At 49.4% G+C, this 23,801-nt stretch overlaps 1 protein-coding gene across 1 annotated transcript in view; it reads left to right on the forward strand.

The window, feature by feature from the left end:
* EFL1 (elongation factor like GTPase 1) overlaps positions 1 to 23,801 on the forward strand; it is a 472,312-nt gene that overhangs the window by 8,561 nt on the left and 439,950 nt on the right. The window contains exons 3-4 of the mRNA XM_075345858.1: positions 22,503 to 22,570; positions 22,652 to 22,736. Of these exons, the coding sequence (XP_075201973.1) occupies positions 22,503 to 22,570; positions 22,652 to 22,736 (153 nt within the window). The remainder of the gene's footprint in view (positions 1 to 22,502; positions 22,571 to 22,651; positions 22,737 to 23,801) is intronic.

Below are 23,801 nucleotides of genomic sequence, written 5' to 3' on the forward strand. Positions count from 1 at the left end.
TGTCAACACAGCCTTACCGTCGCTCTGGCGACTCTCCAGCAGTTCGGGTGGATAATCAACTTCCCAAAATCCAAGTTGACAGCGACCCAATCACTGACTTACCTTGGGATGGAGTTTCATACACAGTCAGCGGTAGTCAAGCTACCGCTGGACAAACAGCTTTCTCTGCAGGCAGGGGTGCATTCTCTTCTTCGGGGTCAGTCACACCCCTTGAGGCGCCTCATGCACTTCCTGGGGAAGATGGTGGCAGCGATGGAGGCAGTGCCGTTCGCGCAATTCCATCTGCGGCCACTCCAATGGGACATTCTCCGCAAATGGGACAGGAGGTCGACTTCCCTCGACAGGAACGTCTCTCTGTCCCTTGCAACCAAGACGTCTCTTCAGTGGTGGCTCCTTCCCAATTCTCTATCGCAAGGAAAATCCTTCCTACCCCCAACCTGGGCTGTGGTCACCACGGACGCGAGCCTCTCAGGGTGGGGAGCGGTTTTCCTCCACCACAGGGCTCAGGGAACCTGGACTCCGGTAGAGTCTTCCCTTCAGATCAATGTTCTGGAGATAAGGGCAGTGTATCTAGCCCTATTGGCTTTCCATCAGTGGCTGGAGGGCAGACAGATCCGTATACAGTCGGACAACGCCACTGCCGTCGCATACATCAACCACCAGGGCGGCACGCGCAGTCGTCAGGCCTTCCAGGAAGTCAGGCGGATTCTGCAGTGGGTGGAAGCCACAGCCTCCACGATCTCCGCAGTTTACATCCCGGGCGTAGAAAACTGGGAAGCAGATTTTCTCAGTCGTCAGGGCATGGACGCGGGGGAATGGTCTCTACACCCAGAAGTGTTTCGAGAGATCTGTCGCCGCTGGGGAACGCCAGACGTCGATCTCATGGCGTCACGACACAACAACAAAGTCCCGGCATTCATGGCCCGTTCCCAAGATCACAGAGCTCTGGCGGCGGACGCATTAGTTCAGGATTGGTCGCAGTTTCGACTGACTTATGTATTTCCTCCTCTGGCGATGCTGCCCAGAGTGTTACGCAAGATCAGGTCCGACTGTCGTCGCGCCATTCTCGTCGCTCCAGATTGGCCGAGGCGATCGTGGTACCCGGATCTGTGGCATCTCACGGTGGGTCAACCGTGGGCGCTTCCAGACCGCCCAGACTTGCTGTCACAAGGGGCGTTTTTCCATCTGAATTCTGTGGCCCTCAACCTGACTGTGTGGCCATTGAGTCCTGGCTCCTAGCGTCCTCAGGGTTATCTCAAGATGTTATTGCCACTATGAGACAGGCCAGGAAACCAACGTCCGCCAAGATCTATTACAGATCTTGGCGGATCTTCTTATCCTGGTGCTCTGATAATGGGTTTACTCCCTGGCCGTTTGCCTTACCCACTTTTCTTTCATTCCTTCAATCCGGAATGGACAAGGGTTTGTCACTCGGCTCTCTCAAGGGACAAGTATCGGCGCTCTCCGTATTTTTTCAAAAGCGCCTGGCCAGGCTTCCGCAGGTCCGCACGTTCCTGCAGGGAGTTTGCCACATAGTCCCACCTTACAAGCGTCCGCTGGAACCCTGGGACCTCAATAGGGTGCTAACGGCGCTTCAGAAACCACCTTTCGAGCCGCTGCGGGATGTTTCTTTATCACGTCTTTCGCAGAAGGTGGCATTTCTAGTGGCAGTTACATCACTCCGAAGAGTGTCGGAGCTTGCAGCGCTGTCATGTAAAGCCCCCTTCCTGGTTTTTCACCAGGATAAGGTGGTTCTGCGTCCTGTCCCGGAATTTCTCCCTAAGGTGGTATCCCCTTTTCATCTCAATCAGGATATCTCCTTACCTTCATTTTGCCCTAATCCAATTCACCAATGTGAAAAGGATTTGCACTCATTAGATCTCGTGAGGGCACTCCGGTTCTACGTGTCTCGCACGGCGCCCCTGCGCCGTTCAGATGCGCTCTTGTCCTTGTCGCTGGCCAGCGTAAGGGTTCGCAGGCTTCCAAGTCAACCTTGGCTCGGTGGATCAAGGAACCGATTCTTGAAGCCTACCGTTCTTCTGGGCTTCCGATTCCTTCAGGGCTGAAAGCCCATTCTACCAGAGCCGTGGGTGCGTCCCAGGGTGGATTGATTTAAATCACGCCGATTTAAATCATGATTTAAATCACGATTTAAATCAAAAGATTTTTTTCTATTTAAATCGGATCGATTTAAATCATGATTTTAATCATGATTTAAATCACTGATTTAAATCAAAAGGTTTTTTTTTAATATAAATCACGATTAAAATGAGAAGTGAGAGCAGTGTGCATGTGCGCCCAAAGTTACACGGACGAAACTAGGGGCAACGATCTAACGCCAGGGTGAGGGGGGGACCCCAAAGTAAGTAAAAATCTTTTTTGTTTTACTATATGGCAATAGGTAGGTGTTTAAAAAATTATCTGAGGCGGAAATCAACTCTGCAATGGAGTGGCTCGCCAATACTAACCATGACATTGTGGCAACTGTGCTGAAATTGAAGTGTGAATCTGCACCATTTCAAAAATACATGTTTGCAGATAACGTCGTTAATGAACTAAAACCACTGGACTGGTGGAAGTCGCAATCACTTGTTCTTCCAGCAAAGATAATAAATCTAGCTACTCAGCTACTGACTGCATCGGCTTCATCCGCAGGAGTAGAGAGATTGTTTTCTTCATTTGGTTTTGTGCACACAACAGTCCGAAACCGCTTAAGGTACCGTCACACTAAGCAACTTACCAGCGATCCCAACAACGATAGGGATCGCTGGTAAGTTGCTAGGAGGTTGCTGGTGAGATGTCACACTGCGACGCTCCAGCGAACCCACCAGCAACCTGACCTGGCAGGGATCGCTGGAGCGTCGCTACACAAGTTGCTGGTGAGCTCACCAGCAACCAGTGACCAGCCCCCAGCGCCGCGTGGAAGATGCTGCGCTTGGTAACTAAGGTAAATATCGGGTAACCAACCCGATATTTACCTTGGTTACCAGCGCACGGAGCTACACGTGCAGAGAGCAGGGAGCAGCGCACACCGCTTAGCGCTGGCTCCTTGCTCTCCTAGTTACAGCACACATCGGGTTAATTACCCGATGTGTGCTGCAGTTAAATGTGCACAGAGCAGGGAGCAGCGCACAATGCTTAGCGCTGGCTCCTTGCTCTCCTAGTTACAGCACACATCTTGTTAATTAACCCGATGTGTGCTGCAGCTAAATGTGCACAGAGCAGGGAGCAGCGCACAATGCTTAGCGCTGGCTCCTTGCTCTCCTAGTTACAGCACACATCTGGTTAATTAACCCGATGTGTGCTGCAGCTACATGTGCACAGAGCAGGAGCCGGCACTGACAGTGAGAGCAGCGGAGGCTGGTAACAAAGGTAAATATCGGGTAACCAAAGACAGGGCTTCTTGGTTACCCGATGTTTACATTGGTTACCAGCCTCCGCAGAAGCCGGCTCCTGCTGCCTGCACATTTAGTTGTTGCTGTCTCGCTGTCACACACAGCGATCTGTGCTTCACAGCGGGACAGCAACAACTAAAAAATGGTCCAGGACATTCAGCAACAACCAACGACCTCACAGCAGGGGCCAGGTTGTTGCTGGATGTCACACACAGCAACATCGCTAGCAACGTCACAAAAGTTGTTCGTTAGCAGCGATGTTGCTAGCGATGTTGCTAATTAGTGTGATGGGGCCTTTAGGAACTGCTAAAGCAAAACAACTGGTTTTCCTATTAAAAGTCCTAAATAAACAGTAGGCTTAAAGGACTGATGTATTCACTGAAGATGTTTGCTTACTTCAAACGTTAGAGATAGGCTATTGTTAAAAAGTACTTAGGGTACCGTCACACTTAGCGATGCAGCAGCGATCCGACCAGCGATCTGACCTGGTCAGGATCGCTGCTGCATCGCTACATGGTCGCTGGTGAGCTGTCAAACAGGCAGATCTCACCAGCGACCAGTGAACAGCCCCCAGCCAGCAGCGACGTGCAAGCGACGCTGCGCTTGCACGGAGCTGCCGTCTGGAAGCTGCGGAGACTGGTAACTAAGGTAAACATCGGGTATGGTTACCCGATGTTTACATTAGTTACCAGTGTGAGCAGGGAGCAGGGAGCCGCGCACACTGAGCGCTGGCTCCTTGCTCTCCTACCATAGCTACAGTACACATCGGGTTAATTAACCCGATGTGTAATGCAGCTACATGTTCAGAGAGCAGGGAGCCGCGCACACTGCTTAGCGCTGGCTCCTTGCTCTCCTAGCTGCTGTACACATCGGGTTAATTAACCCGATGTGTACAGCAGCTACATGTGCAGAGAGCCGGAGCCGGCAGCACAGGCAGCGTGAGAGCTGCAGAGGCTCGTAACTAAGGTAAATATTGGGTAACCACCTTGGTTACCCGATGTTTATCTTGGATACAGCTTACCTCAGCTGTCAGATGCCGGCTCCTGCTCCCTGCTCGCTTCATTTGTCGCTCTCTCGCTGTCACACACAGCGATCTGTGTGTCACAGCGGGAGAGCGGCTTTGAAGAAAACGAACCAGGGCTGTGTGTAACGAGCAGCGATCTCGCAGCAGGGGCCAGATCGCTGCTCATTGTCACACACAGCGAGATCGCTAATGAGGTCACTGCTGCGTCACAAAAAGCGTGACTCAGCAGCGATCTCGGCAGCGAGCTCGCTGTGTGTGAAGCACCCCTAACTCTCTGTAGTTCAATTCTGAGTGTTTAATAGTGCAAATAAAAATGATTAGGTTTCATAATCAACTGTTTTAATATTTTTATTTGTGTAAAACAATTAGATTTGCAAAAAGACAAAGTTTTGCTTGTGTACAACTTGATTAAAAAATCTGATTTAAATCAAATGATTTAAATCAAAAAAATCTGATTTAAATCAAAAAAATCTGATTTTTTTGATTTTTTTAAAAAAATCAAGATTTTTATCCACCCTGGTGCGTCCTGGGCATTGCGGCACCGGGCTACGGCTCAGCAGGTGTGTCAGGCAGCTACCTGGTCTAGTCTGCACACTTTCACGAAACACTATCAGGTGCATATTTATGCTTCGGCAGACGCCAGTCTAGGTAGGCGAGTCCTTCAGGCGGCGGTTGCCCACCTGTAAGAGGGGGCCGTTTTCGGCTCTTTTTATCGAGGTATTCTTTTACCCACCCAGGGACTGCTTTTGGACGTCCCAATTGTCTGGGTCTCCCAATGGAGCGACAAAGAAGGGAATTTTGTTTACTTACCGTAAATTCCTTTTCTTCTAGCTCCTATTGGGAGACCCAGCACCCGCCCCTGTGCCCTTCGGGCTGTTGTTCTTTTGTGTACACATGTTGTTCATGTTGAATTGTTCTTTTGGTTCATGGTTTTCAGTTCTCCGAACATCCTTCGGATTGAATTTACCTTAGACCAATTTATAAGTTTCCTCCTTCCTGCTTTTGCACCAAAACTGAGGAGCCCGTGATGCACGGGAGGGTGTATAGGCAGAGGGGAGGGGTTACACTTTTAAAGTGTAATACTTTGTGTAGCCTCCGGAGGCAGAAGCTATACACCCAATTGTCTGGGTCTCCCAATAGGAGCTAGAAGAAAAGGAATTTACGGTAAGTAAACAAAATTCCCTTCTTTATTCACAGTGTTCACTATATGGTAAAACTGATGTGTGGGTGTGATGCCTCAGGTCGGTACGAGTTTGTAGACACGAAACATGTATGGGTTTACTTTTATCTAAAAGGTTAAAAATAATTTAAAAGTTTAAAAAAAATGGAGCACTTTTTTTGCGCCATTTTCTGTGATCCATTGCGTTGTCATTTTTCTGGATCTATGGCTCAGTAATGGCTTATTTTTTGTGTCTTGAACTGGCGTTTAATGGTATCATTTTGCGCAGAAGCGTAATTTTGATAGTCTGTTATCGCATTTTGCGCAAAATTCACAGCAACCAAAAAAACGTAATTTTGGCGTTTGGAATTTTTTTGACGCTACGTTGTTTACCGATCAGATTTATTGATTTTATATATTGATCGGGTATTTGTAAACGCGGTGATACCAAATATGTGTATATTTTTAATTTTCTTAACCCTTTAATTTTCAATGAGGCAAATGGGGGTGATTTGAACTTTTAGATTTTTTTTATTTTTTAAAACATTTCTTTTTTTTTTAACTTAAAGGGAACCTGTCACCACTTTTTTGGCATATAAGCTGCGGCCACCACCACCGGGCTGTTATATACAGTATTCTAACACGCTGTATATAAGAGCTCAGGCCGCTGTGAGAACATAAAAAACTCTTTATAATACTTACCTAACGGTTGCTCGGTTGGCCAAATGGGCGTCTCCGTTCTCCGGTGCCGCCTCTTTCAGCCATCTTTGTCCTCCATCTTCTGAAGCCTCGGTGCATGACGCATCCGACGTCATTCTCACTCGCCGGCATTCAGGTCCTAAGCAGGCGCCCTTTGATCTGCCCTGAGCAGACCAGATCAAAGTATTGTAGTGCGCCTGTGCAGGACCGGCGAGTGTGTATGACGTAGGACGCGTCATGCACACAGGAGTCAGAAGGAGGACGAAGATGGCCAAAAGATGCGGCACCGGACAACGGAGACGCCCATCTGGCCAACCGAGCAACCGTTAGGTAAGTATTATCAGGGCTGTGGAGTCGGAGTCGGATAGGAGTCTGAGCTCATTTTGGTGGAGTCGGTATAAAATGCACCAACTCCTAAAATATATAATAAATTGGGGACAGTAGTGCAATGCAGAATGTGCTGAATATTTTTTTATAGGAATTTGGGAAAGTTATGAAATGTCCTATAAATGGCTGTTCTATTCCTGATCTAAGGCTACATTCACACAGCGTTTTTGCTGCGTTTGAGGATACGTTTGTTAGCTGCAAAAGCAGATCAGCTTTTTAAAAAACCGCATCACCTGAAAGGTTTTTGAGCTCATAAATGTTTTCAATAGCAAAAGCAGATTAGAAAAACGCCACAAACTGACTGCTCATTCTTTGTGAGGATCTCTTTTTAAGCACAAAAACGGATCCTCACAAAACAATGTTTCTGAATGTCCTATCTTTTCACCCATTGCCTTTGCTGGGATGCCCAGAGTCACTGCATTTCACTGAATTATTTTGCCATCAATGTTCGATATGTTTGTGACAAGAAAGAAATTGTTAGTAAGACACTGACAGTAAAAGATACTAAAGCTCATCACACCAGCCAGTTTCTCCAGGCCTTAGTGGAAAAAGTTCTGCAAGATTAGGAACACAAAAAAGAATAGGTTCTTGCTATTGTAACGGACAATGCTTCAAACATGATAAGTACAATTAAACTGATGAATGAGAGTAATGAACAACAGCTAGAAGAAAATTTAGGATTCAGTATGTGTGAGATGAAAGGCCACAGTGCTGTTCATGTAACTGAGTAACAAACAGATATTACAACAGAAGAACAGCAAAATGATACTTTAGGATTAGTTGATCTTGTTGAAGCTGCTTCAAAACACTTTCATATTAATCACATGCGCTGTGTTGTGCACACGCTGCAGCTGGCAATAAGAGAGAGTCTGCAAGAGGCACCCCGATTTCACACATCCGGCTTTTCGCCGGTTTGGCGGATGCGGTGCACTCCAGTACAGTGTATATAGTACAGCGGCAGCGCGACAAACGCCGGTCACATGCTATCATGTGACCCGGAAGTTGTGGCGCTGCCACTGCACTGTATCGTACTGTACTGGTGTGTGTCGCATCCGCCAAACCGGCGAAAAGCCAGATGTGTGAAACTGGGCGGACATGCTGGAAATCTGATTGGAAAAGTGAGGAAATTGGTTATTGCCGCCAGAACCCCTAAAATTGATTCCATCTTGAAGAGACGTGCCGGGAAAGGGGCAATTGTTGATCAAGCCACTCGGCGAGGTAGCACTTATTTAGTGACTGAGCGATATAAGACGCACCCCCAAATTTGGAGAAGGAATAGAGAATTTTTTAATAAATGGGGTCCGTCTTATAATGCCAGTGTCCGCCTAACAAATAATATAGGGTATATGTCCCTCATAGCCTCCTCATCCTAAAATTAGCCCCCTTAATCTGGATATGGCCACCTTATATTGAACACGTCCCCCAGTGATGCCACATTTCCCCTATGGCTGGCACACATCCTCTATGGCTGGCATACTGCCCCTGTGGCTGGCACACAGGCCACTCTGGCTGGCACACAGGCCCCCTATTGCTGCACATGGCCCCCTATTGCTGCACATGGCCCCCTATTGCTGCACATGGCCCCCTATTGCTGCACATGGCCCCCTATTGCTGCACATGGCCCCCTATTGCTGCACATGGCCCCCTATTGCTGCACATGGCCCCCTATTGCTGCACATGGCCCCCTATTGCTGCACATGGCCCCCTATTGCTGCACATGGCCCCCTATTGCTGCACATGGCCCCCTATTGCTGCACATGGCCCCCTATTGCTGCACATGGCCCCCTATTGCTGCACATGGCCCCCTATTGCTGCACATGGCCCCCTATTGCTGCACATGGCCCCCTATTGCTGCACATGGCCCCCTATTGCTGCACATGGCCCCCTATTGCTGCACATGGCCCCCTATTGCTGCACATGGCCCCCTATTGCTGCACATGGCCCCCTATTGCTGCACATGGCCCCCTATTGCTGCACATGGCCCCCTATTGCTGCACATGGCCCCCTATTGCTGCACATGGCCCCCTATTGCTGCACATGGCCCCCTATTGCTGCACATGGCCCCCTATTGCTGCACATGGCCCCCTATTGCTGGCACATGGCCCCCTATTGCTGGCACATGGCCCCCTATTGCTGCACATGGCCCCCTATTGCTGCACATGGCCCCCTGTGGATGGCACACGGCCCCCTATTGCTGCTCACACAGGCCCACTGTGGCGGGCACACAGGCCCACTGTGGCGGGCACACAGGCCCACTGTGGCGGGCACACAGGTCCACTGTGGCGGGCACACAGGTCCACTGTGGCGGGCACACAGGCCCACTGTGGCGGGCACACAGGCCCACTGTGGCGGGCACACAGGCCCACTGTGGCGGGCACACAGGCCCACTGTGGCGGGCACACAGGCCCACTGTGGCGGGCACACAGGCCCACTGTGGCGGGCACACAGGCCCACTGTGGCGGGCACACAGGCCCACTGTGGCGGGCACACAGGCCCACTGTGGCGGGCACACATCACCCTCTGTTAGATATCGCCCCCATGTTGCTGCTTTTAGTAAAATAAACTCTTTCCTTACCTTCTGCAGCACTGTCCTGTCTCGTGTGTCCCTCCTCGGGGTTGAACTCCTCCTGTCTCCTGCACTTCCTACTTCCTGGTTCTAGTGCAGGTCATGTGATCGGGACAGCAGAGAGAGATATCTCTGCGTGCCTAATCACAGCAGCAGCAGCAGGAGGGAGACCGGGCAGACGCTGGAGGAGATGAGTAAAGAGTTTATTATTTTACTATGGGCAGCAGCATGGGGGCCATATCTAACACAGGGGTGCATGTGCGATCAAAGGTAAGCACAGGCAGATATAATATGCCCCGCTGCCCCAGCCCCTCAGCGTGATGCAGTTTCAGCACCACGCTGCTGATGGACAGCGGCTGTGCATATTATATGAGCGGGAGCAGGAGATAAAACGCTGCCGACCGCAGCTTCACCTGCCCCCTCCAGCCCCCAGCACCGCTCCAGAGCGGAAAAGTGCGTCTTATAAAGCGAAAAATACGGTATATAGAATCTAATCTACTGTATATTACATATTTACAATTTATTACAGTTTTTTGTGTTCTAAAGTTGTATTCCAATAAATATATTTTATCTAAATAGCTTGATTTATTGTATCATAAAAATGATTAAATGTCTGATGTTCACATTGTACTACAATACATTTTTCACTTAACTACAAGCAATATATGTGGGAGTCTGAGTCGGTGCAAGGGAAATTGAGGAGTCTGAGTTGAAGGTTTGGCTTACTGACTCCACAGCCCTGAGTATTACAAAGTGTTTTTTATGTTGTCACAGCGGCCTGGGCTCTTATATACAGCATGTTAGAATGCTGTATATAAGAGCCCGGTGGTGGTGGCCGCAGCTTATAGGGCAAAAAAGTGGTGACAGGCTCCCTTTAAGCAGCTCTCCTCTCACACGCGGCCCTCTGCCAGCTGAGAGGAACTGAGTCATGATAGCTACAGGAGTCATCACATGACCCTGTGCTACCATGGCAACCATCGGATCCACTTCCGATGGAGACGGGTAAGTGAATGCTTACCGCTGCCCGCTGTTTCATCGCGCTGTGATATTTTTACAGCGCGCTGTAAGGGATTAACAGACACGAGTACCGTATTTTTCGGACTATAAGACGCACCGGACTATATGACGCACCCTGGTTTTAGAGGAGGAAAATGGGAAAATAAAACTTTAAGCAAAAAATGTGGTCATGACACACTGTTATAGGGCGAGGATCTGCTGCTGACACTGTTATGGGGGTAATGTCCCCAAATTCTCTACTAAGGTACCCCATCCTGGTAATGATCCTCCTGCCTTGTATATGATCCTGCTATAAACCCCCATCCATCCTGTTCACATACCCCCCCATCCAGCCTGTTCACATGCCCCCCCATCCAGCCTGTTCACATGCCCCCCCATCCAGCCTGTTCACATGCCCCCCCATCCAGCCTGTTCACATGCCCCCCCATCCAGCCTGTTCACATGCCCCCCCATCCAGCCTGTTCACATGCCCCCCCCATCCAGCCTGTTCACATGCCCCCCCCATCCAGCCTGTTCACATACCCCCCCCATCCAGCCTGTTCACATGCCCCCCCATCCAGCCTGTTCACATGCCCCCCCATCCAGCCTGTTCACATGCCCCCCCATCCAGCCTGTTCACATGCCCCCCCCATCCAGCCTGTTCACATGCCCCCCCCATCCAGCCTGTTCACATGCCCCCCCATCCAGCCTGTTCACATGCCCCCCCCATCCAGCCTGTTCACATGCCCCCCCCATCCAGCCTGTTCACATGCCCCCCCCATCCAGCCTGTTCACATGCCCCCCCCATCCAGCCTGTTCACATGCCCCCCCCATCCAGCCTGTTCACATGCCCCCCCCATCCAGCCTGTTCACATGCCCCCCCCATCCAGCCTGTTCACATGCCCCCCCCATCCAGCCTGTTCACATGCCCCCCCCATCCAGCCTGTTCACATGCCCCCCCCATCCAGCCTGTTCACATGCCCCCCCATCCAGGCTGTTCACATGCCCCCTCCATCCATCCAGCCTGTTCACATGCCCCCTCCATCCATCCAGCCTGTTCACATGCCCCCCCATCCAGCCTGTTCACATGCCCCCTCCTCCATCCAGCCTGTTCACATGCCCCCCCCTCCATCCAGCCTGTTCACATGCCCCCCCCTCCATCCAGCCTGTTCACATGCCCCCCCCTCCATCCAGCCTGTTCACATGCCCCCCCCTCCATCCAGCCTGTTCACATGCCCCCCCCTCCATCCAGCCTGTTCACATGCCCCCCCCTCCATCCAGCCTGTTCACATGCCCCCCCCTCCATCCAGCCTGTTCACATGCCCCCCCCTCCATCCAGCCTGTTCACATGCCCCCCCCTCCATCCAGCCTGTTCACATGCCCCCCCCTCCATCCAGCCTGTTCACATGCCCCCCCCTCCATCCAGCCTGTTCACATGCCCCCCCCTCCATCCAGCCTGTTCACATGCCCCCCCCTCCATCCAGCCTGTTCACATGCCCCCCCCTCCATCCAGCCTGTTCACATGCCCCCCCCTCCATCCAGCCTGTTCACATGCCCCCCCATCCTGCCTGTTCACATGCCCCCCCATCCTGCCTGCTCATATACCATCCTGGTATATGGCCTGTATCCTATAGCACAGAGAAAAAAATAAACGTTTATACTCACCTTTTCCTCACTCCCTGCAGCACCGATCACATCTTCCTCTCTGGCACGCTGACCTGTGTGTGTGGAGCCGTCTCCCTGCAGCACACGATGTCTTCCTGTCTGTGCCGATCAGCTGACCAGTTCAGCACAGATCAGCTGACCGGCACAGACAGGAAGTCGTCGCGTGCAGCAGGGGGGCGGCTCCACACACGGGGACGGGTGAGTGCACTGATTCACTGCACCCCGCGCTGGGGGCAGTGAATACAGCCGCACATGATCACTCCAGGCTGTAATTGCCAGGGGTGATCATGCGGCCGGCTCTTGTGCGCGCGTCCCCGCTCATCCTTCCTCCCACCTGTCAGTGCCGGCTTCAGCGCTGAGAGATGGGCGGGAGGATGGGCGTGCATATGTAATGAGCGGGCCCACGTGGTCACGGCAGGCGCTGCTGCAGCCTGCTCGTGCCCCCGATGACCCGCAGCACCCTCATTCCAAGCCGCAGCCCTATAGTCAGACCATAAGACGCACCCCCAACTTTCCCCCAACATTTGGGGGAAAAAAAGTGCGTCTTATGGTCCGAAAAATACGGTAGGTAGCAAATCCACGAGTGGATTCGCTACCCACTCGTGCTTGATAGCTACACAGGTCAGCTGTTCAAATCAGCTGACGTGCAGCGATGGCTGCCGGCGGCAGCAGGCAGGCATTAACCTAACACGATCCTGACGTACCCAGAACGTCATGTGTCGTAAAGAGGTTAATTTGAATGTATTTTTTTTGTTTCTTTTACTTGTGATTAGTTTCCTTAACCTTTTCACGATACATGACGACGTGGATCATGACATTAACCTGACATGGATCATGTCAGGTTAATTCCTGCCTGCTGCCGCCAGCGATCGCTGCACATGTTAGCTGGTTTAAACAGCTGACATGTGCGGCTATCAGGCATGAGTGGATTCGCTACCCCTTACAGCGCGCTGTGAATATGTCACAGCGTGATGTAGCAGCGGGCCACGGTAAGCATTCACTTACCTGGCGCCATCAGACGTCACGTGATGTTATCACGTAGATCCGATGGTTTCCATGGTAGCACAGATCACCCCCATTCTCCCCATTGTAAATAAAGGGTTTAAAAAATATAAAAAATTACACATATTTGGTATCCCTGCGTTCAGAAATGTCCTATCTATCAAAATTTAAAATCAATTAATCTGATCGGTAAACTGCGTAGCAGTAAAAAAAAAAATCCAAAACGCCAAACTTACGTTTTTTTTTGGTTGCCACAAATTTTGTGCAAAATGCGATAACAGACTTTACGACACTTTTGCGCAAGTTCAGTTCAAGATGCAAAAAACAAGTCGTCACTGAGCCCCAGATCCCGAAAAAAGAGAATTCTACAGACCACAGAAAATGGCGCAAAAAATGCGCCTTTTTTTTGGACAAACTTCTGAATTTTTTTTTAGCCCCCTTAGATAAAGGTAAACCTGCACATGTTCAGTGTCTTCAAACTCGCACCGTCTGAGGCATCATACTGACACATCAGTTTTACCATTTATTGAACACTGTGAATAAAATATCCCAAAACCAATCATGCAATCACACTTTTTTGCATCTTTTTTTGCACTTGAAATTTTTTTGCTTTTTCCTATACTCTATATGGTAAAACTTATGGTTTCATTTAAAAGTAGAACTCGTCCTGCGAAAAATAAGCCCTTACATGGCAAGATTGATGGAAAAATAAAAAAGTTAAGTCTCTCGGAAATAGGGGAGGGAACCCCCCCGAAACATTGCCTGGGTGTGAACCCCCCCGAAACATTGCCTGGGTGTGAAGGGGTTAAATCTACAGTGTGTGGTTTGTATGGCCTCTGTCTCACTGTAAATTGCAAAAAGAGTTTACTGTAAACAATCAGTGTGCTCGCTCTAATCATAGGGTCTGTAACTTTTGTATCTGGCTTTGAATGAACTTAGAAGTATAGTTCAAAAGAACAATAATAAGGGATGTTCACATGGTTGGATGCTTATTTCCTGGATGGAAGATTCTTTGCTTTTACAATACCAGCGTTGGGGATGAGATATATCCTCCCACTGCAGAAATTCAGTGTTGATTGAGGGGCGCAGTGACTTTTAACATCCGCAAAATATAATTTTTATGCAAACCAATAATTACTAGTGATAAGCGGACCTGGACTGTAAAAGTCCGGATCCGCGTGGGTTCAGAAGAGCCAGAGCACCGACCCCAGGACAAGGAGTTCTCAGGTAATCTTAGATAACTATCCAGGTCCGGCCACCCGGGTAATGGAAAAAAAAATAAGAATAAAGCGAGCACTTTATACTTCCTGGTCTCCGCATGGCTGTAACTCTGCTTCCAGGCCTACATTATCTTTCTTACATTTTCACTGCTTTCCCTGTCCACTGGCAGTCCTCATGTTTCTGATTGGTTGCAATCAATCTGGGTCTCAGCTTCCCATTCACGGTAAGTTTAACTGCATGAGAGGACACACACAAGCTAGGGACCCCAACGTAGAGAAATACTTTGGCGTAGTGTTGGGGCTCTATTGCATTGATCAATTCAGTAGCTAAATTTCTCTTTATTCATATATTCATGGCAGTAATGCAGGTTCCATTTTTCACATTTCATCCTTACATATAGCTATTGAATTTTTCATGTCAGTATTCACACAGCAGTTTCTGCTATTCCATGTATTCCCCTTACATAGTCACTGGTGTGCATACCTTATCTCCCCATAGTGATGTTTTTTTAGGTTTTGCACCCAGTTCAGACATAGAATGGAGTTCCAAACGTTATTTCTTATCTGATTGGTTGCAGTCTGACTCACCCCCAGCCTGTGTGACAGCGGGTCTGACTGCAACCAATCATAGGTGCTGTGTCTGCATCTAGATTCATGTAAAAATATAAAAAGACGGTATAGGGTCCCCCCCGTATTATGATACTCAGCACATGGCTACAGGCTGCAGTTCCCAGCTATGTGCTTATCTTTCTATCAAAATAAGAGGATCCACATGCGGCTTTTTAAAAATTATTTAAATAAATAATTTAAAAAACTAGCGTGCGGTTCCCCCCCAATTTTGATACCCAGCCATGATAAAGCTGACAGCTGGGAGCTCATATTTTTAGGCTGGGGGGACCCGTGCTTATTGCCCTCCCCCCCAGCCTAAAAATATCAACCTGCAGCTGCCTAGGATTATCACATCTTTTAGATGTGACAGTCTCGAAACTTTACTTGGCTCATCCCGATTGCCATCGCACCAGGGCAGACTGTGTAATAAGGGGTTAATAACAGCTCGCAGCTGCCACTAAGCCCTAGATTAGTAATTAGAGGTGTATATGAGACCCCCCCATTACTAATCGGTAAGTGAAATTAAATAAACAACTAAATAAATATTTGGTCCTGCTTATCTGCGAGTCTGCCCATCACTCAATCACTAATAATTTCTTATTGAATAGACATGAAAAATATATGAAAACACTTCAAAAGACACCCAACAAGAGAATCAGGATCAGATATCTGTCCGCAGCTGTTAACCAATTATATTCCGCCGTTTACTTCTAACAACAAGATGCGCTGGTAGGGGGGGGGTGTAATTTGCCACACCCATCTATGCGCCGTGATGTGATCGCGGGGTGCTGATGGGTTGTCATGAATGATAGCCAAGGGTAAGCTGATGATGCACTGCTGTGTATATTCCTTAGGACTAGTAAGTACAATAAAAATATATATGAAAAAACATCTGCTCTAAGAAATATAAAATAAATTACTCCGATCAGTAAACAGCGTAAAGAGTAAAAAAAATAAAACTCCAGAATTACGGTTTTTTTTGGGGGGGTCGCTGCAACATTGCAATGCAATAAGAGGTGATCAAAACGTTGTATCTACCATGAAAGGATATCAGTGAAAATGTCAGCTTAGGGCGCAAAATATAAGCTCTCACACAGCCCAGATGGGGATGGAAAATATAATTATGGCTCTTTTAAGAAGGGGAGGAAAAGAAAAAAGCGCAAAAACAGAAAATCGTATGGTCATGAAGGGGTGAAATAATTACATTTATATTCTATACACCTTGATAAATTAAACCAGTAGGATATGATGCAGAAAAAACGAATAGGTACTGATGATGAAGAGTCGTTTATCATTCTACTATTCCAGCCCTATTCACCAGAGCTGTCCCTCACGGAGGAGAGCCCGTCCTGCTAGACACCAGGAAGGAAGGAGACTGCATGGCTCTGATCTGCTCAAGAGACAGCCTGAGAATACCCTTTATTTGTAGTTATACATTTTTCATGTCCGTGTTCAATATTTATTTGCATAATTAAAAAAAATATTTTACAAATACATATTTTCTGTGACATGTGTATACCCTTGGTGTGTTCTTTCTTATATATACAGCTTTTTTTGCTTATTGCTTTCCATATGGAGCTTTTTAGCGTGTAGTAGACTGTTCACATCATGCTTTAGCTTATGGTAAGTGTCTCTGTTGGGGATTATGTTTAAAGGGAACCTGTCAGGTGCAATATGTACCCAGAACCACGAGCAGTTCTGGGTGCAAATTGCTAATCCCTGCCTAACAGTCACAGTTAGAAAAAGAGATCTTTAGAAATGTATTCCTAAAGATCGTATATTATATGCTAATGAGCGCAGGGACTAGTCCCCTGGGCGTTATTTCCCCTGGCTAGTTGGCTCCATTAGCATGTTAATATGCCCCTTTGGGTGTGCTAACAAATGTGCAGCGTCACAGGATGATCTCACTCACCTCTCCGCTGCCATCGTGTCCGACGCTGGATCTCTGCTCAGTGCGCATGATCCCGACACTTTAGGTCATATGCACTACTTCAGTTTGACGCCAGGACGTGTACACCCGACTTCATAGTGCGCATGACCGAAACTCCAGGGTCATGGACACTGAGCCGAAATCCATTGTCGGGCAGCGATGGCAGCGGAGAGGTGAGTGAGATCATCCTCGGACGCTGCACATTCATTAGCATGATAGCACACCCACAGGGGCATACTAATATGCTAATGGAGCCGACTAGCCAGGGGAACTAATGCCCAGGGTAGTAGTCCCCTCGCTCATTAGCATACGATTTAAAGATATTTAGAAATACTTTTTCTAAAGATCTCTTTACCTATACTAGTGTATACAGGGACAGTTAGGCAGGGATTAGCAATATACACTAGAACTGCTCGTGGTACTGGATGCATATTGCACCTGACAGGTTCCCTTTAAAGCTCTGGACAATGGGACAAAAGTCCCATTGAAGTGAACAGTGTCTCCAAACCAGGCAGCCTCTTTATTAGTGACTATTAGTGATGAGCGAGCATGCTTGTTACTACTCGGTACTCGCACGAGTATCACTGTACTCGGGCTACTCGGCGGGGACCGAGTAATCTCGCGATACTCGTGCTGTACTCGTGGTCTTCATCCCTGCATGTTGGCGCTCTTTTGAGAGCCAGCCCTCATGCAGGGATTGGCTGGCAGACCACTGCAATGCCACAGCCCTGTTAGTTGTGGAATTGCAGTGATTGGCCGGCCTGCACAGCGTGACCGAGCCTTTATACCGGCGGGCGCGCTGTGCTCTGCTCACAGCCATCCAGACAGTCAGTGCAGGGAGAGGGTCGCTGCTTCAGGGAAAGGTTTGCGGCCCTTTATAGCTATTTCCGTAGCAGGGCTGCAAACAGTGTGACCAGAAGTCCTTCTCAGGACTATTCTAGTTGTATACAGGCAGGCAGGGTATAGCCAGGTCGGAGTACAGTAGCAGAGTCCTTCTCAGGACTATTGTTGCTGTATACAGGCAGGGTATAGCCAGGTCGGAATACAGGCTAGTGACCAGAAGAGTCCTTGTCAGGACTATTGTAGCAGTATACAGGCAGGCAGGCAGGGTATATAGCCATTCCTAGTGGTGACCGTATACCAGCCTTCATCATATCTGGGGCTGGTGTACACAGTCTAAAACAGTCCTGATAGTGTCAGACTTCTCATTAATTTTTGCTCCTAAAAACCTGTTAGGTTCTTAGTGCGTCCGTGCTTGCATTTAAAAACCGCACGTGTGTGCCTGTCGGTGGCAGCGTACAGGTGCAAGATTTGCACAAACTTGGATATAACGCACAAGTCTAGTGAATACACGTCAGCAAAATGCGCAAGGGCGTTGGCAAGGAACAAGGAAGTGGACGTGATGGTGGTGCAGGCAGAGGCCGAGGTCGTGGGCAAGCTCTAATTTCGCCACAACAAAGGGCCACATCTACTCGCTCGCACATCCTGTCCCAAATTCTTGGGGACCGCAGCAGTACACCGCTCTTGAACCAAGACCAGTGTCAACAGGTTGTTAGTTGGATAGCGGATAATGCTTCCAGTCAGATTGGCACCACCACAAACACTCTGTCTTCCACACGGTCAAGTGTCAGTAGCCGTGATACTGCACCGCACATTTCAGAACCTGACCCTCCTTCCTACCACAAGGCTGAGTACACGTCCTCGGACATTAATGATCCCACACTTGGACACTCGGAAGAGCTGTTCACGTTTCAATTCGCACATTCTGGCCTCTCGCCAGCTCATGTTGAAGTGGGTCATGAGGAGATCGTATGTACAGATGCCCAAATATTTGAGCAGCCACGTTCTCCCGAAGTTGGCAACGTGTCTCAACAAGGGGTGGACGATGATGAGACACAATTGTCAGGAAGTCAGGAGGAGGAGCAGGGTGCGGAAGAGGAAGACGACGTGGTGGATGATCCAGTAACTGACCCAACCTGGCAGGAGGATATGCAGAGCGAGGACAGCAGTGCACAGGGGGAGGGAGGCGTAGCATCCCAACAGGCAGTAAGAAGCAGGGTGGTGGCTCCAGGCAGAAGTCAGGCAACCGTTCCCCGGAACAACCACACGACACAAGGTGCCTGTACAAATGTTAGGTCTTCCCGAGTCTGGCAGTTTTTTAAGTTGGCTCCAGATGATTCTAAAAAGGCCATTTGCAACACCTGCCGTGCCAGCATCAGCAGGGGTACCAAAACTAGCAGCCTGACCACCACCAGCATGATCAGGCACATGTCAGCCAAGCACCCGACTTTGTGGGAAGTACAACAGAGTCGAGGAGCAGTGCTTGCTGATGTCACTGCTACGTCTTCGCTGGTTGTGCATGCGAGCCAATCCCCTGTCCATGCTGCCTGCGAACAAGCCTCCTCCGGTCCTGCACCTGCAGTTGCCTACGCAGAAATAACACCATCATCAAGCACGTCCTTGTCCCAGCGCAGCGTTCAGTTATCCATTCAGCAAACCTTTGACCGCCGGCGCAAATACACTGCCAACACCCCACATGCCACAGTTCTAAATGCTAACATTTCGCGACTGCTTGCGCTGGAAATGTTGCCTTTTAGGCTGGTGGAGACAGAAGCATTCCGCGACCTGATGGTGGCAGCTGTCCCACGTTACTCGGTCCCCAGCCGCCACTATTTCTCCCGGTGTGCCGTCCCCGCATTTCATAACCACGTGTCACAAAACATCACACGTGCCCTGAACAACGCTGTTTCACCCAAAGTCCACCTAACCACAGACACGTGGACAAGTGCTTGTGGGCAAGGCCGCTACATCTCGTTGACGGCACACTGGGTTAATATTGTGGAAGCTGGGACCCAGTCTGAGCGAGGGACGGAACACGTCCTTCCCACACCAAGGTTTGCAGGCCCTACCTCAGTCAGGGTTTCACCCACACTCTACAGCTCCGGAATGTCATGCTCTTCAGCCTCCTCCTCCTCCTGCGCATTCTCATCCACTGTACCCTCCACACCAGTCCCAAGCTGGAAGCACTGCAGCACTGCCTCGGCGAAGCGGCAACAGGCTGTGCTGAAGCTAATCTGCATAGGTGACAAACCCCACAATGCAGAAGAGGTGTGGACAGCTCTGAAACAGCAGGCAGATCACTGGCTCACACCTCTGAACCTAAAGCCAGGAAAGGTCGTGTGTGACAATGGCCGGAACCTGGTGGCGGCTTTGAGGCGAGGCCAGCTGACACATGTTCCATGCGTGGCCCATGTGCTCAACCTCGTGGTTCAGCGGTTTCTAAAGTCATACCCAGAGCTGTGCTGTCTGCACATTTTCGAAAGTCACCTACTGCTTCAGCCGGCCTTGCCGGCTTTCAGCGCCGTTTGCATCTTCCGGCTCACAGACTGGTGTGTGATGTCCCCACGCGTTGGAATTCAACTCTGCACATGTTGGTCAGGATATGTGAGCAGAAGAGGGCAGTTGTTGAGTACCTGCATCACCTAAGCCGTCGGGAAATGGGTCAAACTCCACACATAACACCTGAGGAGTGGAGATGGATGTCCGACCTATGTACCATCCTCCAAAACTTTGAGGACTCCACCAAGATGGTGAGTGGTGATGACGCCATTATTAGCGTCACCATACCGCTTCTCTGCCTTCTAAAACGGTCTCTGCTCAAAAACAAACATGATGCATTGCAGGCGGAGCGCGATGAGTTGGAGCAAGGAACAGTAGTGGGTGATAACACACAGCCCAGCCTCGTCTCATCACAACGTGCAGTGGAGGACTATGACGAGGAGGAGGATGAAGACATGGAGCAACTCTCCGGCCAAATTGAGGATATGACATGCACACCAGTCATATCCTCGGTTCAGCGTGGCTGGCCAGAGGACAGGGTAGATGAGAAGGAGGAGGACAGCATGTTCAGTCATCGTGTTGGTCTGGATACTGAAGTCCTGGCTGTTAAGAGTCTGGCGCACATGGCTGACTTTATGGTAAGCTGCCTGTCTCGTGACCCTCGCGTTAAGAACATCTTGGCCGACAATCATTACTGGTTGGTAACACTGTTAGACCCACGCTACAAGGAGAACTTTATGTCTCTTATTCCCGAGGCGGAGAGGTCAACCAAAATGCAGTAGTTCCGGAAGGCCATAGTCACGGAAGTAGGCAAAGCATTCCCCTCACAAAACGCTAGCGGCATAGGTCAGGAATCAGTGGACACCCAAGGCGTACAGCCGAGAGAGGCACAAGTCCAATCCGCCAGAGGTAGGGGAACAGTCTTTAAGATGTGGGACAGTTTTCTCAGCCCCTCACGTACCACAGCCCCTGAGGTGCGGGGTAGTGCCACAAGAAATCCTAAGTTTGCCCAGATGCTCAAGGAGTACCTTGCAGATCGAACAACTGTACTCCGACATTCCTCTGTGCCTTACAATTATTGGGTATCCAAGGTGGACACGTGGCATGAATTGGCTCTCTACGCCTTGGAAGTCCTGGCCTGCCCTGCCGCTAGCGTTTTGGCAGAGCGTGTTTTTAGTGCCGCAGGTGGAATCATTACAGATAAACGCACCCGCCTGTCAACTGAAAATGCTGACAGGCTGACTCTGATCAAGATGAACAAGGGTTGGATTGGGCCAGACTTCACCACACCACCAGCAAATGAGAGCGGAATTTAAAGTTTGTAACGGGAATTTGCCATGTACCTCCACTCGCCCATGGGTACACACTTCTGGACTTTGGATAATCGCTGGACTGCTCCTCCTTCTCCTCATGCGCCACCATGATGACCGTTACAATAGTTAGGCCTTTGTTTCAGGTATACCCCCAGTGGTAAATTTTTTCGCCCATTCTTTGCAGAATGGACATTACAACGACAGGAGACCCGCTCCTTTGCAATGGGAACAATGTTTTGAGGCCCTCATGCACGTCTCTATCCAGGGACAATGTGGAGCCTCCCAATTTTTGGCTGCCCTGCCTAAGGGCTATACTATAATACACCCACTTCCTGACAATGGACACTTAATGTTTTGAGGCCCTCATGCACATCTCTATCCAGGGACAATGTGGAGCCTCCCAATTTTTGGCTGCCCTGCCAAAGGGCTATACTACAATAGACCCACTTCCTTACAATGGGCACTTCAGGTTTACAGGCCCTCATGCACGTCTGTATGCAGGGGCATTGGTGAACCTCACAATTTTGGACTGCCCTGGCAAAGGAAAATACTACAAAGACTCACTTCCTCAAAATGGGCACATTAGACTCAGAGGCCTTTATGTACGTCTCTTCTCAGGGACATCGGAGTGCCACACAATGTTTTACGTAAAATCTTTCATGTATTAATCTCAAAAAGTAACATACACCAGCTCTATCTCACTATTGGGTATGTGCCCTTAACATTTCCGCCATGAAAATTCATTTTGGTGTCATTTTGGAAGGTTTTCTGGTGAGTCCGTAAAAATGGCGTAAAACGCGGACAAAATTGTTCACAGCTGTGACTTTTGAGTGATAAATGCTTCAAGGGGTCTTCCCCATGCTGTTGCCATGTCATTTGAGCACTCTTCGGAGACTTTTGTGCCATTTTTAGGGTTTCTACATGCTGCCGGGGGTCATTTCACAAAAATACTCGGGTCTCCCATAGGATAACATTGGGCTCGATGCTCGGGCCGAGTACACGAGTATCTTGGGATGCTCGGCCCGAGCCTCGAGCACACGAGCTTTTTAGTACTCGCTCATCACTAGTGACTATCTCTTAGCATGCGGTTTTCTGAAAAATCTCTTTATTGAAGTTGGTTATAGCACTTGGTAAACTTTTTTTTTTATCATTTTTAATGTATGATTTTTTTTTTTTTTCTTAATTTATTTTTCTTTAGGGAAAACCACTTTAGCGGACTGTCTCATATCCAGCAATGGGATCATCTCCAATAGATTAGCAGGGAAGGTATAAGATTTTTTTTTTCTTTGTATTTAAGAGATAATCTTTATTTCGGATGTACGCTATAACTCCTGCCTCTCCCTGCAGTTACGTTATATGGACAGTCGAGAAGATGAGCAAATCCGAGGAATCACTATGAAATCCAGCGCCATATCCCTAGAGCACAGAGATGGTACTGGGTTCCTTCTTGTATATATTGTACATTTCTCTCTATGTATGGACTGACACCTGTCTATTGTTTTGTCGTCTTATTGTTTCTGTATGGATCCAGGGAATGAAAGATGGTGCTAGGTTGTTAATCGCCATAGTTTGTCCACGTCTTCTAGTTACTTGACATTTATATTCTAAACTAGAAGGTGGCCCGATTCTAACGCATCGGATATTCTAGAATTTATTGTGTAGTTAATGTATGTTTTTTGTTATATATATATCGATGTTGTTGTGTGTAGTTGCCAGTGTTTGTGTAGGGCTTTGTAAATGTTCTGGGTGTTGTCTGGGTGGGGGGTGTGTGAGAGCGGTGTTGTATGTGTGTTGCGTTGTGTGTGTTGCGTTGTTTGTGGAGCGCTGTGTGTCTGCAGTGTTGTCTGTCTGTGGTGCTGTGTGTGTTGCGCGGTTTGTGTGGGTGTGGAGTGCGTGTGTGTTTTGGGGGAGGTATGTTTTGTGCAGTGTGTGTGTTGCGCGGTATGTGCGTATATTTGTGTATGCCGCCGTGTTTGTGTGTTGCGTGTTGTGTGTGTGCGGCGTTGTCTGTGTGTGGGTGTCTGTGTAGGGCGGTGTTTGTTGTTCCCAGTGTGTGTGTGTGTGGTGTGTTGTGCGGTGCGCGTGTGGCGCTGTGTGTGTGTTTTGGGGGGAGGTGTGCATCCCCATCATGCACCCCCCCATCGTGCTCCATCCCCCATGCTGCACACACCCCCATCGTGCTCCATCCCCCATGCTGCACACCCCCCCATCGTGCTCCATCCCCCATGCTGCGCACCCCCCCATCGTGCTCCATCCCCCATGCTGCACACACCCCCATCGTGCTCCATCCCCCATGCTGCGCACCCCCATCGTGCTCCATCCCCCATGCTGCGCACTCCCCATCGTGCTCCATCCCCCCCATGCTGCGCACTCCCCATTGTGCTCCATCCCCCATGCAGCGCACTCCCCATTGTGCTCCATCCCCCATGCTGCGCACTCCCCATCGTGCTCCATCCCCCATGCTGCGCACCCCCCATCGTGCTCCATCCACCATGCT

This window comes from Anomaloglossus baeobatrachus, chromosome 4, assembly GCF_048569485.1.
Source record: "Anomaloglossus baeobatrachus isolate aAnoBae1 chromosome 4, aAnoBae1.hap1, whole genome shotgun sequence".
In the NCBI taxonomy this organism is placed as follows: Eukaryota; Metazoa; Chordata; class Amphibia; order Anura; family Aromobatidae; genus Anomaloglossus; species Anomaloglossus baeobatrachus.